The 19,310-nt window shown below is 44.1% G+C and overlaps 1 protein-coding gene across 29 annotated transcripts in view; it reads left to right on the top strand.

Moving 5' to 3' along the window:
• Positions 1–4,146, top strand: part of LOC118369143 (EH domain-binding protein 1-like protein 1) — a 63,943-nt gene extending 59,797 nt beyond the window's left edge. For all 29 annotated transcript variants that reach the window (XM_052497127.1, XM_052497128.1, XM_052497125.1 and 26 more), the window contains 2 exons: positions 1,387–1,501; positions 2,197–4,146. In XM_052497127.1, the coding sequence (XP_052353087.1) occupies positions 1,387–1,501; positions 2,197–2,293 (212 nt within the window). In that variant the 3' untranslated portion in view covers positions 2,294–4,146. The remainder of the gene's footprint in view (positions 1–1,386; positions 1,502–2,196) is intronic.
• Positions 4,147–19,310: the final 15,164 nt, after the last annotated feature.

Here is a 19,310-nt window from a genome sequence, read left to right as displayed (position 1 = left end):
TATACTGAGCTACAAGATTCATGGTGCAACTCTTTGGTCATAGTGACATACAATAGCAAAAATCTGTCTTAAAGTTTGAATCCTTAATTGAAACAATAACAATGTTTTTCCCCCTCCCCTGTTTTTCTAAAAAGCTAAGGGATGGGGCTGGATAAATGTAACCCCTCTCAAATTCATAGACAGAGCTAATTATGCAATGACTGACCATACATGAGATCAAATGTATAGTTTTTAACCATGTTTTGAGGCTTTACATTTACGTTGTTTACAAACATTAGAGTAAAACACGCTTATGCGGTTCGACAGTTGAACGAAGTTCTATTATAAGTTCTATTCTTCAAGAATCAATGGGTATATATATATATCATCAATTTATAAGTCCAAAAATGGATGTAGCAGCTAAGGATTCTAGCTTTGAGTCTGCAAAGGAAATCTGAAGTATGGCGGTAAGCTTTGGGCGTGTTTGACTCACGCTAGTTCATCTGTTTGGAAAAGCCAGACCTACCAACTGTGCCAAGTGGTATCTGCCCTCGAGTTGGTTTGAGGAAGTGATCCTTTCTTTAATGTCATAATTTATTTGAATTCTTTATTTACTTTCAGTTTCATCATTAGGTTCTAAATCTTTAAAGAGGTCCTTCCGAGTGGCGCAGCGGTCTAAGGCACTGCAGTGCTTGAGGTGTCAATACAGATCCGTGTTCGATCCCGGGCTATGTCGCAGCCTGCCGCGACCTATAGAGACCCAATGACGCGACGCACAATTGGCCCAGAGTCGTCCGGGTTAGGGGAGTGTTTGCCCGGCTGGGATGTCCTTGTCCCATCGCGCTCTTGCGACTCCTGTGGCGGGCGTGGCGCAGTGCATGCTGACACGGTCGCCAGGTGTACGGTGTTTCCTCCGACACATTGGTGCGGCTGGCTTCCGGGCTAAGTGAGCAGTGTGTCAAGAAGCAGTCCGGCTTGGCAGGGTCGTGTTTCGAAGGACGCATGGCTCTCGAACTTCGCCTCTCTCTCGTCCGCACGGGAGTTGCAGCGATGGGACAAGACTGTAACTACCAATTGGATATCACGAAATGGTAGAGAAAAAGGGGTCAAAAAATGTTATATATATATTTCATTGATCTTTAAAGAGAAGTTTAAAAGTAAGCTACAGGGGATTCTTGTTATGTTTCACACACTATTAGAATGTTATTAGAGCAAGGTGAAAGCCAATAGAATAAAAAAAGGAGAAAGACCAAGAATCCAAGAAAAAGCTGGTCATGGAACTAAATTGCACATTGGCAACACAACAACTCTTTTTCTACTCTGTACCACCCTCAATACTGTAACACTCTGTCCCTGTCTTCCTCTCCTCCACTCCCACTCTTCCACTCCCTTCTTTCTGTCCTCCAGAGTGGCAGAAGACAACGGCCCATAAGCACAGGGAGCAGCTGCTACTGCAGGAGCTGGTGTCTCTGGTCAACCTGAGAGACGAGCTGGTCCACGACATGGATGCCAAGGAGAGAGGGTGAGACAGCCATGTCTGCATATTTGGCCCCTCATGTTTATGAGCAAAAAAAACAACATTTATTTATTTTCATGGTTGGACATAAAAGACTGTAAAAAAAGACCAGGAAATCAGCTGCAAGTTATTTTAATTTTTGCAATCTGTTCCCAAGTGTTCCCACAAATAATAGAGAGACACGTGATCATATACAAGTTTCTACGCAAGGTTTGAAATCCTTATGTTTTAGTCAAATATTATATCTGTTTGGGCTTCTTGTGGTCCATTTACAGTCTACAAATGATTTGTAATTAAGTTCTGGTCCCGACCATCCGCTCAAAATAAAATCGTCCCACGGCTGAATCTAATTGATGATCCCTGCCCTATTTAGTGCACTACTTGTGCCCTAGGTCAAAAGTAATGTACTATATAGGGAATAGGGTGCCAATTGGGACGCAGCCCCCTGGCCCAGCTGAGTCACACATGCTGAACACACACAGCAAAACACTTGACACCCTCTGCAACACATAAACCACGGGTGTATCCATCTGTTAATACTGTATTTGGGGTGACAGTATGCGATGGGGTGAATGAGATATCAGGTGTCTTTGTGAGCTTAGTCTTCCACTGCCACACGGTTGAACCTAAGTCCGATAGAAGGACTATTTGCTATGGGACTACTGTTCTAGCAGGTCTATCTCCCTGTCCTCTGTGCCTAGGGCTCTGGAGGAGGATGAGAGGCTGGAGAGAGGCCTGGAGCAGAGACGCAGGAAGTACAGCAAGAAGAGCAAGGAGGAGAAGTGTGTGCTGCAGTGAGGCCTGGCGCTGGACACACCTGAACCAGGCAGCCCTGTGGAAGGTCACCTGGGTGCACTTTGGGACTGATGCTGTATGTGTGTGGCTCATGACATCAACACTGCATGGAAGAGATTGAGAACAGTGTTATGTGACTGAGGATGAGGATGAGGATGGAAAACGATGTTCGCCCCTCCCCCCACACCCCTCCATGATATGACTGAGCCTCAATCCAACCTATGACTGGTTATGATCAGTCGCTTTGCTCCTCAGATTGTGTTTTGATTGGATTGAAGTGTTTTTCTTGACACATATTTTTCTATATGGATGCAGAGTGTGTGTGTACCTGTGTTTGTGCGTGCGAATGTGTGCGCTGATGCGTGTCATTGTGAGTGCAATCTATGACTGTATGGCGTTATTTTGTGTGTTAACGTCGGGTCACAAAGACATATCCCTAACTAACCTATCACCAGATAGTTGCCTTACTGTAGAATCTGTTACAGGAGTGTATGGTTTCATGGGTTTACGTATAAAAGGTATTTTCCACTGAATGGCATATTATGGACGGGACAGGGCTCCAGTTACCATGTATAACAAAGACCAACTTTAGGCCCATGCAGCAGGTGGATTGATTCACCCGTCTTCACCTACAGTTACATGAAACTGACAGGAGCGGTCTGTGATTTATTGCCAATTACAATGGAGAGATGGACGGGAAGTACTCAACTTGTGCCAAACAAATATTGCAAAAAAAAAGGATCTTTCTTATTTCTTGCAGTGTGTTGGCTTGCCCCCTGCAGACGGCACACAGCAAACATCTGTTGTCTTGATTGTTTATCGACGCGGATGTCGAGGAAAGAAGAAAACTGACATTGTCGACAAGGTCTTGGTATTGGAAGATGTTAAATGTTGACTTGCAGGGCTCCAACGCTCAACCAGAGAGGGAGATTGTGGGGAGGAAAGGGAAAAGAACTGTGGAGTCTATACGGTAGCAAGTTTCGTACCCTAAAGCTCGGTGTCTGAAAGAACAAAACCGTTTTAACTTATCCAAAATAATTTATGGTTTTATTTATTGAATAGGTATTCAACAGATAATCTTACAGATCCAGCCTTTTGACCAGACCCATATATTTTTGTTAATGACTGGAAGTAGGAACTTTGTTTCAGGTCTGGATATGTTTATGCAGTGAGTTTGAGTTCAGTTACTGTTTTGTGACATTAGCCTTGTAATGTCTTGTTTTCCATTGATTGGGTTTTGTTGTTTTATTAATTCAATGAATTGACGCAGAAGCTGTGGAGTCTGAAAAGGAAATGATTTAAAATACTAGAGAACAGCAATATTCAGAACAGAAAACATCAGGCAAATGCATGCTTTGTAGTATTACTATATATAGTCTTATGCACGTGGTTATGACAGAGGATGTAATGTGCAAAAGTGTATGCAGTAAACAATTAACCCTAACACGGTCTAAAAAAAAATACATATTCTAAGATTAAAACACCAGCACTTCCTTACTGCAGTATTACTATCATTTGGCCAAGATTGGACCAGAGGTTGATATTCGCTTGACCTCTGCGGAGCAACACACCAGAGTAAAAACTAGACTCTGTCCTGAGTGATTTTGGGATGCCATTTGACTGAGAGTGAAAAATAAATTGACGGTGAAGTGTTTGAACTTGTGTTCCAGTCTGTGCCTCCTCTGCCACCCTGTTGTTAGTTACTGTGGTAATGTTTACTATTCCCTGTGTGAGTTTGAGAAATGTGCTTTTGAGTTTTCTGAAATAGCTTTTTGGGGAAGTTTTTTTGTTTGTTTTAATGTTACGTACATTTGCACTATTTGTAATGTTTGGAAAATAAAAGCTATTTTGGATGACTCGGAGAAACCACAATGCGTCTATTTAATGCAACATTTTTATATGGATATCATTCATGAATCCTTACACTTCAAGGTGGATACATACAGTCATGGCCAAAAGTTTTGAGAATGACACAAATATTAATTTCCACAAAGTTTTCTGCTTCAGTGTCTTTAGATATTTTTGTCAGATGTTACTATGGATACTGAAGTATAATTACAATCATTTCATACGTGTCAAAGGCTTTTATTGACAATTACATGAAGTTGATGCAAAGAGTCAATATTTGCAGTGTTGACTCTTCTTTTTCAAGACCTCTGCAATCCGCCCTGGCATGCTGTCAATTAACTTCTGGGCCACATCCTGACTGATGGCAGCCCATTCTTGCATAATCAATGCTTGGAGTTTGTCAGAATTTGTGGGTTTTTGTTTGTCTAACCGCCTCTTGAGGATTGACCACAAGTTTTCAATGGAATTAGGGTCTGGGGAGTTTCCTGGCCATGGACCCAAAATATCGATGTTTTGTTCCCCGAGCCACTTAGTTATCACTTTTGCCTTATGACAAGATGCTCCATCATGCTGGAAAAGGCATTGTTCGTCACCAAACTGTTCCTGGATGGTTGGGAGAAGTTGCTCTCGGAGGATGTGTTCCATTCTTTATTCATGACTGTGTTCTTCTGCAAAATTGGCTGAGAAGCAAGCCCACACATGAATGGTCTCAGGATGCTTTACTGTTAGCATGACACAAGACTGATGGTAGAGCTCACCTTCTCTTCTCCGGACAAACTTTTTTCCAGGTGCCCCAAACAATCGGAAAGGGGATTCATCAAAGAAAATGACTACCACAGTCCTCAGCAGTCGAATCCCTGTACTTTTTGCAGAATATCAGTCTGTCACTGATGTTTTTCCTGGAGAGAAGGGGCTTCTTTGCTGCCCTTCTTGACACCAGGCCATCCTCCAAAAGTCTTCACCTCACTATGCGTACAGATGCACTCACACCTGCCTGTTGCCATTCCTGAGCAAGCTCTGTACTGGTGGTGCCCCGATCCCTCAGCTAAATCAACTTTAGGAGACGGTCCTGGCACTTGCTGGACTTTCTTGGGTGCCCTGAAGCCTTCTTCACAACAATTGAACCGCTCTCCATGAAGTTCTTGATGATCCGATAAATGGTTGATTTAGGTGTAATCTTACTGGCAGCAATATCCTTGCCTGTGAAGCCATTTTTGTGCAAAGCAATGATGACTGCACGTCTTTCCTTGCAGGTAACCACAGTTGACAGAGGAAGAACAATTATTCCAAGCACCACCTTCCTTTGAAGCTTCCAGTCTGTTATTCTAACTCAATCAGCATGACAAAGTGATCTCCAGCCTTGTCCTCGTCAACACTCACACCTGTGTTAACGAGAGAATCACTGACATGATGTCAGCTGGTCCTTTTGTGGCAGGGCTGAAATGCAGTGGAAATGTTTTTTTGGATTCAGTTCATTTGCATGGCAAAGAGGGACTTTTCAATTCATTGCAATTCATCTGATCACTCTTCATAACATTCTGGAGTATATGCAAATTGCCATCATACAAACTGAGGCAGCAGACTTTGTGAAAATTAATATTTGTGCCATTCTCAACTTTTGGCCACGACTGTACACTACATAGCCAAAAGTATGTGGACACCTGCACATCGAAGATCTCATTCCAAAATTAAGGGCATTAATATGGAGTTGGTCCCCCCTTTACAGCTTTAACAGCCTCCACTCTTCTGGGAAGGCTTTACACCAGATGTTTTTGGAACATTGCTGCGGGGACTTGCTTCCATTCAGCCACGAGAGCATTAGTGAGGTCGGGCACTGATGTTGGGCGATTAGGCCTGGCTCGCACTCGGTGTTCCAATTCATCCCAAAGGTGTTTGATGGGGTGGAGGTCAGGGCTCTGTGCAGTCCAGTCAAGTTGTTCCAAACCAATCTCGACAAACCATATCTGTATGGACCTTGCTTTGTGCACAGGAGCATTGTCATGCTGAAATGGGAAAGGGCCTTCCACAAACTGTAGCCACAAAGTTGGAAACACAGAATCGTCTAGAATGCCATTGTAAGCTGTAGCGTTAAGATTTCCCTTCAGTGGAACTAAGTGGTCTAGCCCGAACCATGAAAAGCAGCCCCAGACCATTATTCCTCCTCCAAGACCATTATTCCTCCTCCAAACTTTACAGTTGGCACTATGCATTCGGGCAGGTAGCGTTCTCCTGCATCTGCCAAACCCAGATTCGTCAGTCGCGCTGCCAGATGGTGAAGCATGATTCATCACTCCAGAGAATGTGTTTCTACTGCTCCAGAGTCCAATGGCGGCAAGCTTTACACCACTCCAGCCAACGCTTGGCATTGCACATGGTGATCTTAGGCTTGTGTGCGGCTGCTCGGCCATGGAAACCCATTTCTTGAAGCTCCTGACAAACAGTTATTGTCCTGATGTTGCTTCCAGTGTCCTTTTGGAACTCTAGCGAGTGTTGATTTTTACACGCTGTGTGCTTTAGCACTCAACGGTCCTGTTCTGTGACCTTGTGTGGCCTACCACTTCGCGGCTTAGCCGTTGTTGCTCTTATACATTTCCACTTCACAATAACAGCACTTACAGTTGACTCAGGGCTGCTCTAGCAGGGCAGAAATGTGACAAACTGACTTGTTGGAAAGGTGGCATCCCATGACGGTGCCACGTTGAAAGTCACTGAGCTCTTCAGTAAGGCCATTCTATCGCCAATGTTTGTCTATGGAGATTGCATGGCTGTGTGCTTGATTTGATATAACTGTCAGCAACAGGTGTGGCTGAAATAGCAGAATCCACAAATTTGAAGGGGTGTCCACATAATGTTGGCCATGTAGTGTAACTTTAGCCATGAGTGAGCATAGGCATGCTCCGTCTACTTACTATCATGAAAGCCAGTGTAAGTGAACCAATGTGTGGTTACTATTTTCATTCAGGTTGTTTTTACTCATAAACGTCCATTCCACTGAGTTTGTCCTCATTGGTAGTCTCACTAACAGGCCTTGCAGTGCCTATGGGCACCATGAGGATTCAGTTAGTCCAGTGCACAGAGCTGTAGGCCTAGAACTCTAAGGGAACAACAATACAAACTGTGTTAATCTGAAGTAAGGGAACGAGGGATACCTAGTCAATTGTACAACTGAATGCATTCAACTGAAGTGTGTCTTCCGCATTTAACCCAACCCCTCTGATTCAGAGAGGTGCCCCATTTAAGAAAGGTTGATTAGATTGGGTGCTGGATCATGTTGTAATGTGTTTTCCTGTTAGATAATGGAAAAGAGATTGAATCTCGGGAACAAAGCAGGACTGCCCACTCCTGACACAAGATCTTGTAACCCCTTATTGTCTTACGTCAAAGAATTATGTACTGGCCAAGGTGTACCTTTCTGTGTACCGCTCTGACCTCACAAGCAAACAAAGACTCAACAAGCTATAGAGAACCTTCTGTATTTCAGTTGTTTATTAAGATTTTTTATTTTATTTTTCAAAGTGTAAATAGAGCATTTGAAAGTACGAAAGAGTGAGGGATTATAAGTGAGAAAAGTTATCTTTCCTATAAACAATTAATAGTTCATTTTGTTTACTCATTTAGGAAGCAGGCTCAAACCGCTCAAATGGAGTGTTTTTGTATCAGGATAAGGTAAGACCCAGATTCAGACCGTGACGAAGTAACAATGTTGATTACAGCAACAGAGGCAAAAGCACAGGATGGCAGGCAGGCAGGCAGGCAGGCAGGCTCAGGGTCAGGCAGAGTGGTCAGGCGGGCGGGTTCAGCTTCAGGACAGACAAGGGTCAAAAACCAGGAGGGTGAGAAAAAGTGAGGCTGGGAAAAGACAGGAGCTGACAGGACAAATGCTGGTAAGCTTGACAAACAAGATGAACTGGCAACAGACAAACAGAGAACACCGGTATAAATACACAGGGGATAATGGGGAAGATGGGCGACACCTGGAGGGGATGGAAACAATTACAAAGACAGGTGAAACAGATCAGGGCGTGACACTTTGGCTACACAGTGTTCCTCACATACGTCCCCCAAAGCCACAAAGCTTTGTCAACATTAGAAATATTAGTTATATTACCCCATGTACCAGAAACCGGGACCCTATCCTCGCTGCTTCAGTGTATATGGGATTTGAGGAACAACCCAACTAGCCCATAACTTTCTGAGAACCATATGGTTATTTAGCATACAACCGCCCCACAACTTTCTGGGAATGGTGCAGGATAGTTGCTTGGCTTTGGAGCATTCACAGCACATTTAAGGAACTTCTTGGTATTTCATTACTTTAAAGCTACAATATGTAACTTTTTGGGCAACCCGACCACATTCACGCAGAAATGTGAGTTATAGATCTGTCATTTTTATTGAAAGTAAGTCCAAGAACCGGTAGATATGTTCTATGTGTGCTATTTCTATGCTTCCTGTTTCTAGGTTTCATTTTTGCGTATTTTACTTTTGGTTTTCTACACCAGTTTCAAATAGATGAAAACATGAGATTTTTGGTTATGGAAAATATATTTCACAGGGGTTTAGATGGAACAATGATTCTCTACACAATGACTGCTTGTTTTGTCACATAAACTGAAATTAGCCAACTATTCAAATTTTAGCAACCAGGAAATGGCGGAGTGATTTCTGCATATTGCACCTTTAACAGAAAGTTTCCGAAAAGTTCAAATGTGGTTACTTTTCATTTCAATTTTGGTAATGTTCTAAAACTGGTTTAACATTGGGAATGTTCTCAAATTGTTACAAGAATGTTAAGAAACAACATTGCTCTGTGGCAATTTCAGTACTAAAGCATAACGTCTCCTACAGGTTTTCTCATGGTTCTATTTAAAGTAATGTCCTCAAATTGTTGCAAGAACATTTAAGAAACAATGTTCTGGGCCTCCCGAGTGGCTCAATGATTTAAGGCACGGCATCGCAGTGCTAGAGACGTCCCTACAGACCCGGATTTAATCCCGGGCTGTATCACAACCAGCTGTTATCGGGAGTCCCAAAAGGCGGTGCACAATTGGCCCAGCGTCATCTGGGATAGAGGGGATTTGGCCGGGGTGCTTTACTTGACACATCGCTCTCTAGCAACTTCTTTTGGCGGGCCGAGTGCCTGCTGGCTGACCTCGGCCATCAGTTGAATGGTGTTTCCTTCGTCACATTGGTGCGGCTGGCTTCTGGCTTAAGTGGGGGTGGTGTGTGTGTGTGTGTGTTAAGAAGTGAGGTTTTGTGGGCCATGTTTCGGATGACACATGACTCGACCTTCGCCTCCCGAGTCCATTGGGGAGTTGTAGCGATGAGACAAGATTGAAATTGGGGAGATAAAATAAATAATTAAAGTCTTATGTGAGATTTTCAGTGCTTCAGCATAATGTTTCCTACAGGTTTCCTCATGTTTCTATTTGAAGTCATGTTCTCATATTATTATGTTTCCTCATGTTTCTATTTAAAGTCATGTTCTCATATTATTCAAAGAATGTAAAGAAAACTTTCCATAAAAACCACAAGAACACTTTAGTAAAGTTCAGAGAATGTTCAAAGAATGTTATTTAAAATCATATACATTTCCTTCTCAGCATGAACAAAACGATCCTCTATCTTGTTAAGTGTGTTGGTCGAGCCCACTAATTGGCCACACCTGATCTTAATGGGTGCATGTTTCCTATGAAATGGGGTATTTTTGAATAGACTAAAATTAACAGCTTTGCAGGCATAAACAACGATGGAATGCTAGCTTCATCCTGGAGTTAGATCAACTTGAATTTTTCAGCAGGGACATATACAGGATGCTACCCTCCATAGCATAACACTTACTCCAGATCAAAACTCCAAACCTACAACACTAATTAAGGACAAAATTACATGGAAGTATAAATATACCATCCAACCAGGAACTGAGACAGACCAGATACAACTTCAATTATCACTCAGGTGTGAAGTGAGTGGTTTAAACCCTTTGAGCCCAACAAATGGCAGGCTACCCCACCAAATACAGAGGCCTTGAAGTCCCCTCATGCTGTTCAGAGACCATCCACTGGCCTTTTCTACAATAAATCTGCCCACAGAAATAAAAGCTTCTTCCAAGTGGGTGTGTCACCTACTCCCATTGTCTGCTGCACTGCTGCTTGGATTCCATCTGGCAATCTGTTCACCGTCTGCCCTGGTTGTCTTACCCTGTCTGGTACAGGTATCCATACCACACTTCCCCCTCTCTCCTTAGCTTTTGCTCGCCTCCAGCACACAGGCATTGTTGGGTCGAGTGACTCTGTCATTATATATTTTTGGTGCATTTTGGTATTTGCCTCATGACTCCTGCATGCTTTTTTGACTATGAATTTTCTTGTTTACCTAACCGTGGGACAGACTATGTTTGTTCCCACACTCGGGATTCTGACTCTCTATTGGTTACAATGACTTTTGGCCTCCACTTTAGTCTAACCACCTCTCACCGGCTTTGTATTCATGTTACCTGATGAAATTGCTGTATAATATGATCTTGTTGCCATCTAATGCAAATTCTATTCTCATCAATAAATACTGCAGAGCGCTCCCTGTCCTCTGCCGTGCCTTGATTGTAATACTGTTGATGATATCTGGAAATGTGCATGTACAACCTACTGTTGCGAGCCGCAATTCTGACTTGTGCTCTGATATCTGTTTCACTGATTTCTGCTCTCGTAAAAGCCTGGGTTTTCTGCAAATTAACACTTGAAGCTTATTAACGAAAATGGTTCAATTGAAAGTGTGGGTTCACAGCTCCAATCCAGATGTGTTGGTCATTACTGAGACGTGGTCAAGAAAGAGTGTTTTGAATACTGATGTTAACCTTTCTGGTTATAACCTTTTCCGGCAAGACAGATCTTCCAAAGGTGGCCATCTTTACCAAGGATCACCTTCAGTGCTCGGTTGTCTCCACCAAGTCTGTTCCCAAACAATTTGATTTGATGGCGGTTAAGATATCGTTTAGGACCTTGAGCGTGGCTGAGGTGCACCCATGACCAGCTCTGAAACCAGATTGCATAGCAGAGAAGGTATGGTGAGATTCGAAATGGTCGGTAATCTGTTTGTTGACTTGGCTTTCAAGACCTTAGAAAGGCATGGTAGGATAGATATAGGTCTGTAGCAGTTTGGGTCAAGAGTGTCCCCCCTTTGAAGAGGGGGATGACCGCAGATGCTTTCCAGACTTTTCCCACTAGTGTTTCGTGGGTGATTGTTTTCTGTGTCTGTGTGTTCCACACGGACTTGTTTTTTCGTTTCTGTCTTTGTATTTGTTATTTTGTATTTTCGTGTTCAGTGATTTTGTTCATTAAAACATGACGAACATGTACCACGCTGCATATTGGTCCGATCTCTCATACTCCTCGTCAGAGGAGGACGAATCCCGTTACAAAGGGGGAGATCAAGATGATCTTAACTGTTATAGGACAATTTCTATTTTGCCATACTTATCAAAAGTGTTGGAAAGATTTGTCAATAATCAACTAACTGGCTTACTTGATGTCTATAATATTCTCTCTGGTATGCAATCTGGTTTCCGCTCAGGTTATGGATGTGTCACTGCAACCTTAAAGGTCCTCAATGATGTCACCATTGCCCTTGATTCTAAGCAATGTTGTGCTGCTATTTTGATTGACTTGGCCAAAGCTTTTGATATGGTAGACCATTCTATTCTTGTGGGCCGGCTAAGGAATATTGGTGTCTCTGAGGGGTCTTTGGCCTGGTTTGCTCACTACTCCTTTCAGAGATTTTGTAGTCCTCTCCATGAGTGCAGTGTATAATGTCAGAATATCTGCCATCTCAGCCACTGCATGTCACCAAGGGAGTACCCCAAGGCTCGAACCTAGGCCCCACGCTCCTCTCAATTTACATCAACAACATAGCTCAGGCAGTAGGAAGCTCTCTCATCCATTTATATGCAGATGATACAGTCTTATACTTAGCCGGTCCCTCCCCCGGATTTTGTGGTAAACGCTCTACAACAAAGCTTTCTTAGTGTCCAACAAGCTTTCTCTGCCCTTAACCTTGCTCTGAACACCTCCAAAATAAAGAAGAATGTCCCTCTCCCCACAGGTGGGATTACTACCTCTGAGGGTTTAGAGCTTGAGGAGGGCTTTTGCATTTTGATAGGCCATCATTGTAAATAATAATTTGTTCTTAACTGACTTGCCTAGTTCAATAAAGGTTAAATAAGTAAATAAATTAAAAATCATGGTGGTGCAGTGGACTAATTCCATGGACAGAGAACTGAATATTATAGGCTCAAATCTCACTGATGCTGTGACACAATTACAAAAATATGTGTATGTATGCCTAAGGAAATTCATTTCCATGTGTTCTATCTGCACTTATAGTTAACCCCACATAAGCTAGCAGTGTTAAAAGTCATATTGAATAATTCAGTGAAGGTTTTAAGGAAGTTTTTCAAAAACCTCCCATTCTTTTCCTTTCTCAGTGTTAATAAAAACTCTCGGATAACTTTCAAAGAACCAGAATAAAACGTTCCCAGAACGTCCCTGCAACCTAAAAATAAAGTTCCCAGAACAGGCATTCTGTTTTCAGAATGTTTTTAAAAGTTTTACCGGTCCGTAAACATATGGCTTAATTCCCACAAACCATGTGAAACCAAGAACATTATGTTCTCACAACTTTCAAGGAAACAAATGTGCTAGCTTGGCCACCTCTTCATTGCTGGAGGACAGTGTGTTCTGATTTCTATTGGCAGACGTTGGAGAAGACTTTGAAGTGTGCAGACAATGTCGGCCATCAGGTAGAATGTTGTACTTTGGTGATGGATATATGGTGTCGGTACCTTTTGCGCAAACATTCCTCTGAAGAAGGTAAGTCACTCAGGTGTTCAAGCTCCTCTCAATGCAATTCACTGTACTGTAGGATATAGTGTCACATTTATTAGATTAATAATCGTTACCTTTTAAATTGTTCTTGTTAAATTGCCGTATCCTAATGCTAATTAAAGACAACTTCCGGGTTGGAGCGAGCGGTCGCATTCGCACTTCGGTCCGCAGGTAGTATTACTTTTCATTACATTTCATTATAGTACAACGGTTTGATTTGTCTAATCTTAGCAATTTCTTCTTAGTTAGCTACATAGCCGTCTTTGTATCAAAGATAATTGCGTAATTATCGTATTTCGTCGTCCTAACGTAGTCTACTGCAGCTAGCCACATAGCTAACGTCCACCGTAGGAACTATTACACTCAACGACTTGATTAGTGTAGTGCTAGCTAGCTACATAGTTGTCTTTGCTGTCTTCGTATCCAAGATAATTGTGTAGTTTAGAGTGTGTAGTCTTAGAGTGATTATCTTAATTTACCGAGGTTAGCTAGCCAGCTATTTGTCGTCCTTAACGTAGGAGACACTGCTAGCTAGCTAACAGCTAGCCAACAACAACCCGGTCGCATTCCGCTTCGCTCCACAGGTAGTATCACATTTTCATTTCATTACAGCACAACGGTTTGATTTGCTTGATCGTAGCTAGCTACATAGCTAGCTACATAGCAGTCCTTGTATCAAAGATAATTGTGTAGTCTAGAGCGATTTTCTAGGTTAGCTAGCCAGCTATTGTCGTTCTTTCAACGCAACGTAACGTAATCAACACTGCTAGCTAGCCAGCTAGCCCCCGAATAGTAGCACTGTAGAAACTATTACACTCAACGGAACGACTTGATTAGTGTAGTGTCAACAACGCAGCCACTGCCAGCTAGCCTACTTCAGCAGTACTGTATCATTTTAATCATTTTAGTCAATAAGATTCTTGCTACGTAAGCTTAACTTTCTGAACATTCGAGATGTGTAGTCCACTTGTCATTCCAATCTCCTTGCATTAGCGTAGCCTCTTCTGTAGCCTGTCAACTATGTGTCTGTCTATCCCTGTTCTCTCCTCTCTGCACAGACCATACAAACGCTCCACACCGCGTGGCCGCGGCCACCCTAATCTGGTGGTCCCAGCGCGCACGACCCACGTAGAATTCCAGGTCTCCGGTAGCCTCTGGAACTGACGATCTGCGGCTAACAAGGCAGAGTTCATCTCAGCCTATGCCTCCCTCCAGTCCCTCGACTTCTTGGCACTGACGGAAACATGGATCACCACAGATAACACTGCTACTCCTACTGCTCTCTCCTCGTCCGCCCACGTGTTCTCGCACACCCCGAGAGCTTCTGGTCAGCGGGGTGGTGGCACCGGGATCCTCATCTCTCCCAAGTTGTCATTCTCTCTTTCTCCCCTTACCCATCTGTCTATCGCCTCCTTTGAATTCCATGCTGTCACAGTTACCAGCCCTTTCAAGCTTAACATCCTTATCATTTATCGCCCTCCAGGTTCCTCGGAGAGTTCATCAATGAGCTTGATGCCTTGATAAGCTCCTTTCCTGAGGACGGCTCACCTCTCACAGTTCTGGGCGACTTTAACCTCCCCACGTCTACCTTTGACTCATTCCTCTCTGCCTCCTTCTTTCCACTCCTCTCCTCTTTTGACCTCACCCTCTCACCTTCCCCCCCTACTCACAAGGCAGGCAATACGCTCGACCTCATCTTTACTAGATGATGTTCTTCCACTAACCCCATTGCAACTCCCCTCCAAGTCTCCGACCACTACCTTGTATCCTTTTCCCTCTCGCTCTCATCCAACACTTCCCACACTGCCCCTACTCGGATGGTATCGCGCCGTCCCAACCTTCGCTCTCTCTCCCCCGCTACTCTCTCCTCTTCCATCCTATCATCTCTTCCCTCTGCTCAAACCTTCTCCAACCTATCTCCTGATTCTGCCTCCTCAACCCTCCTCTCCTCCCTTTCTGCATCCTTTGACTCTCTATGTCCCCTATCCTCCAGGCCGGCTCGGTCCTCCCCTCCCGCTCCGTGGCTCGACGACTCATTGCGAGCTCACAGAACAGGGCTCCGGGCAGCCGAGCGGAAATGGAGGAAAACTCGCCTCCCTGTGGACCTGGCATCCTTTCACTCCCTCCTCTCTACATTTTCCTCCTCTGTCTCTGCTGCTAAAGCCACTTTCTACCACTCTAAATTCCAAGCATCTGCCTCTAACCCTAGGAAGCTCTTTGCCACCTTCTCCTCCCTCCTGAATCCTCCTCCCCCTCCCCCTCCTCCCTCTCTGCAGATGACTTCGTCAACCATTTTGAAAAGAAGGTCGACGACATCCGATCCTCGTTTGCTAAGTCAAACGACACCGCTGGTTCTGCTCACACTGCCCTACCCTGCGCTCTGACCTCTTTCTCCCCTCTCTCCAGATGAAATCTCGCGTCTTGTGACGGCCGGCCGCCCAACAACCTGCCCGCTTGACCCTATCCCCTCCTCTCTTCTCCAGACCATTTCCGGAGACCTTCTCCCTTACCTCACCTCGCTCATCAACTCATCCCTGACCGCTGGCTACGTCCCTTCCGTCCTCAAGAGAGCGAGAGTTGCACCCCTTCTGAAAAAACCTACACTCGATCCCTCCGATGTCAACAACTACAGACCAGTATCCCTTCTTTCTTTTCTCTCCAAAACTCTTGAACGTGCCGTCCTTGGCCAGCTCTACCGCTATCTCTCTCAGAATGACCTTCTTGATCCAAATCAGTCAGGTTTCAAGACTAGTCATTCAACTGAGACTGCTCTTCTCTGCATCACGGAGGCGCTCCGCACCGCTAAAGCTAACTCTCTCTCCTCTGCTCTCATCCTTCTAGACCTATCGGCTGCCTTCGATACTGTGAACCATCAGATCCTCCTCTCCACCCTCTCCGAGTTGGGCATCTCCGGCGCGGCCCACGCTTGATTGCGTCCTACCTGACAGGTCGCTCCTACCAGGTGGCGTGGCGAGAATCTGTCTCCTCACCACGCGCTCTCACCACTGGTGTCCCCAGGGCTCTGTTCTAGGCCCTCTCCTATTCTCGCTATACACCAAGTCACTTGGCTCTGTCATAACCTCACATGGTCTCTCCTATCATTGCTATGCAGACGACACACAATTAATCTTCTCCTTTCCCCCTTCTGATGACCAGGTGGCGAATCGCATCTCTGCATGTCTGGCAGACATATCAGTGTGGATGACGGATCACCACCTCAAGCTGAACCTCGGCAAGACGGAGCTGCTCTTCCTCCCGGGGAAGGACTGCCCGTTCCATGATCTCGCCATCACGGTTGACAACTCCACTGTGTCCTCCTCCCAGAGCGCTAAGAACCTTGGCGTGATCCTGGACAACACCCTGTCGTTCCCAACTAACATCAAGGCGGTGGCCCGTTCCTGTAGGTTCATGCTCTACAACATCCGCAGAGTACGACCCTGCCTCACACAGGAAGCGGCGCAGGTCCTAATCCAGGCACTTGTCATCTCCCGTCTGGATTACTGCAACTCGCTGTTGGCTGGGCTCCCTGCCTGTGCCATTAAACCCTACAACTCATCCAGAACGCCGCAGCCCGTCTGGTGTTCAACCTTCCCAAGTTCTCTCACGTCACCCCGCTCCTCCGCTCTCTCCACTGGCTTCCAGTTGAAGCTCGCATCCGCTACAAGACCATGGTGCTTGCCTACGGAGCTGTGAGGGGAACGGCACCTCAGTACCTCCAGGCTCTGATCAGGCCCTACACCCAAACAAGGGCACTGCGTTCATCAACCTCTGGCCTGCTCGCCTCCCTACCACTGAGGAAGTACAGTTCCCGCTCAGCCCAGTCAAAACTGTTCGCTGCTCTGGCCCCCCAATGGTGGAACAAACTCCCTCATGACGCCAGGACAGCGGAGTCAATCACCACCTTCCGGAGACACCTGAAACCCCACCTCTTTAAGGAATACCTAGGATAGGATAAGTAATCCTTCTCACCCCCCCCCCTAAAATATTTAGATGCACTATTGTAAAGTGGCTGTTCCACTGGATGTCATAAGGTGAATGCACCAATTTGTAAGTCACTCTGGATAAGAGCGTCTGCCAAATGACTTAAATGTAAATGTAAATGATAATGCCAGAGAAGCCGATGTTTGGAGGATATATTGGCATGGTGTTGTTAGGCCTGAGAGGTTACCAACATATTCAAATAATGATTGATATATTTTCATTAAAAACTTTATTTTGATTCATTTATTCATACTATTTCATCCTTCATCAAGATATAGTCCCGAAACAAATATAGGGTTTCCATTGGTCTTGTTGCCAGAGACGCGACCCAGTTGTTCAGTCTTTTTTTTCTGTATCTACTCCATGGACACGACCCAGTTGTTCAGTCTTTTGTTACTATATCTACTCTATGGACACGACCCAGTTGTTCAGTCTTTTGTTTCTATATCTATTCCATGAACACGACCCAGTTGTTCAGTCTTTTGTTTCTATATCTACTCTATGGACAAAACCCAGTTGTTCAGTCTTTTTTTTCTGTATCTACTCTATGGACGCGACCCAGTTGTTCAGTCTTTTGTTTCTATATCTACTCTATGGACACGACCCAGTTGTTCAGTCTTTTGTTTCTATATCTACTCTATGGACACGACCCAGTTGTTCAGTCTTTTGTTTCTATATCTACTCTATGGACACGTCCCAGTTGTTCAGTCTTTTGTTTCTATATCTACTCTATGGACACGTCCCAGTTGTTCAGTCTTTTGTTTCTGTATCTACTCTATGGACGCAACCCAGTTGTTCAGTCTTTTGTTTCTATATCTACTCTATGGACACGACCCAATTGTAAAGTCTTTTGTTTCTATATCTACTCTATGCACACGACCCAGTTGTTCAGTCTTTTTTTTCTGTATCTACTCCATGGACTCGACCCAGTTGTTCAGTTTTTTGTTTCTATATCTACTCTATGGACTCGACCCAGTTGTTCAGTCTTTTTTTCTGTATATACTCAATGGACACTCTATGGACACGACCCAGTTGTTCAGTCTTTTTTTTCTGTATCTACTCCATGGACACGACCCAGTTGATCAGTCTTTAGTCTCTGTATCTACTCCATGGACATGACCCAGTTGTTCAGTCTTTTGTTTCTGTATCTACTCTATGGACATGAAACAGTTGTTCAGTCTTTTGTTTCTATATCTACTCTATGGACTCGACCTAGTTGTTCAGTCTTTTTTTCTGTATATACTCAATGGACACTCTATGGACACGACCCAGTTGTTCAGTCTTTTTTTTCTGTATCTACTCCATGGACACGACCCAGTTGATCAGTCTTTAGTCTCTGTATCTACTCCATGGACATGACCCAGTTGTTCAGTCTTTTGTTTCTATATCTACTCTATGGACACGTCCCAGTTGTTCAGTCTTTTGTTTCTATATCTACTCTATGGACGCGACCCAGTTGTTCAGTCTTTTGTTTCTGTATCTACTCCATGGACATGACCCAGTTGTTCAGTCTTTTGTTTCTATATCTACTCTATGGACACGACCCAGTTGTTCAGTCTTTTTTTCTGTATATAATCTATGGACGCGACCCAGTTGTTCAGTCTTTTTTTTCTATATATACTCTGGACGCGAACCCAGTTGTTCAGGCTTTTGTTTCTATATCTACTCTATGGACGTGACCCAGTTGTTCAGTCCTTGTTTTCTGTATATACTCTATGGACGCGACCCAGTTGTTCAGGCTTTTGTTTCTATATCTACTCTATGGACGTGACCCAGTTGTTCAGTCCTTGTTTTCTGTATATACTCTATGGACGCGACCCAGTTGTTCAGCCTTTTGTTTCTATAGATACTCTATGGACGCGACCCAGTTGTTCAGTCTTTTTTTCTGTATATAATCTATGGACACGACCCAGTTGTTCAGTCTTTTTTTCTGTATATAATCTATGGACACGACCCAGTTGTTCAGTCTTTTTTTCTGTATATAATCTATGGACGCGACCCAGTTGTTCAGTCTTTTTTTTCTATATATACTCTGGACGCGAACCCAGTTGTTCAGGCTTTTGTTTCTATATCTACTCTATGGACGTGACCCAGTTGTTCAGTCCTTGTTTTCTGTATATACTCTATGGACGCGACCCAGTTGTTCAGCCTTTTGTTTCTATATATACTCTATGGACGCGACCCAGTTGTTCAGTCTTTTTTTCTGTATATACTCTATGGACGCGACCCAGTTGTTCAGCCTTTTGTTTCTATATATACTCTATGGACGCGACCCAGTTGTTCAGTCTTTTTTTCTGTATATACTCTATGGA

Source organism: Oncorhynchus keta, chromosome 35 (assembly GCF_023373465.1).
Source record: "Oncorhynchus keta strain PuntledgeMale-10-30-2019 chromosome 35, Oket_V2, whole genome shotgun sequence".
Taxonomy (NCBI): Eukaryota; Metazoa; Chordata; class Actinopteri; order Salmoniformes; family Salmonidae; genus Oncorhynchus; species Oncorhynchus keta.
Note: the sequence above shows the minus strand (reverse complement) of the source record. Positions and strands in the feature narration are given on the sequence as shown.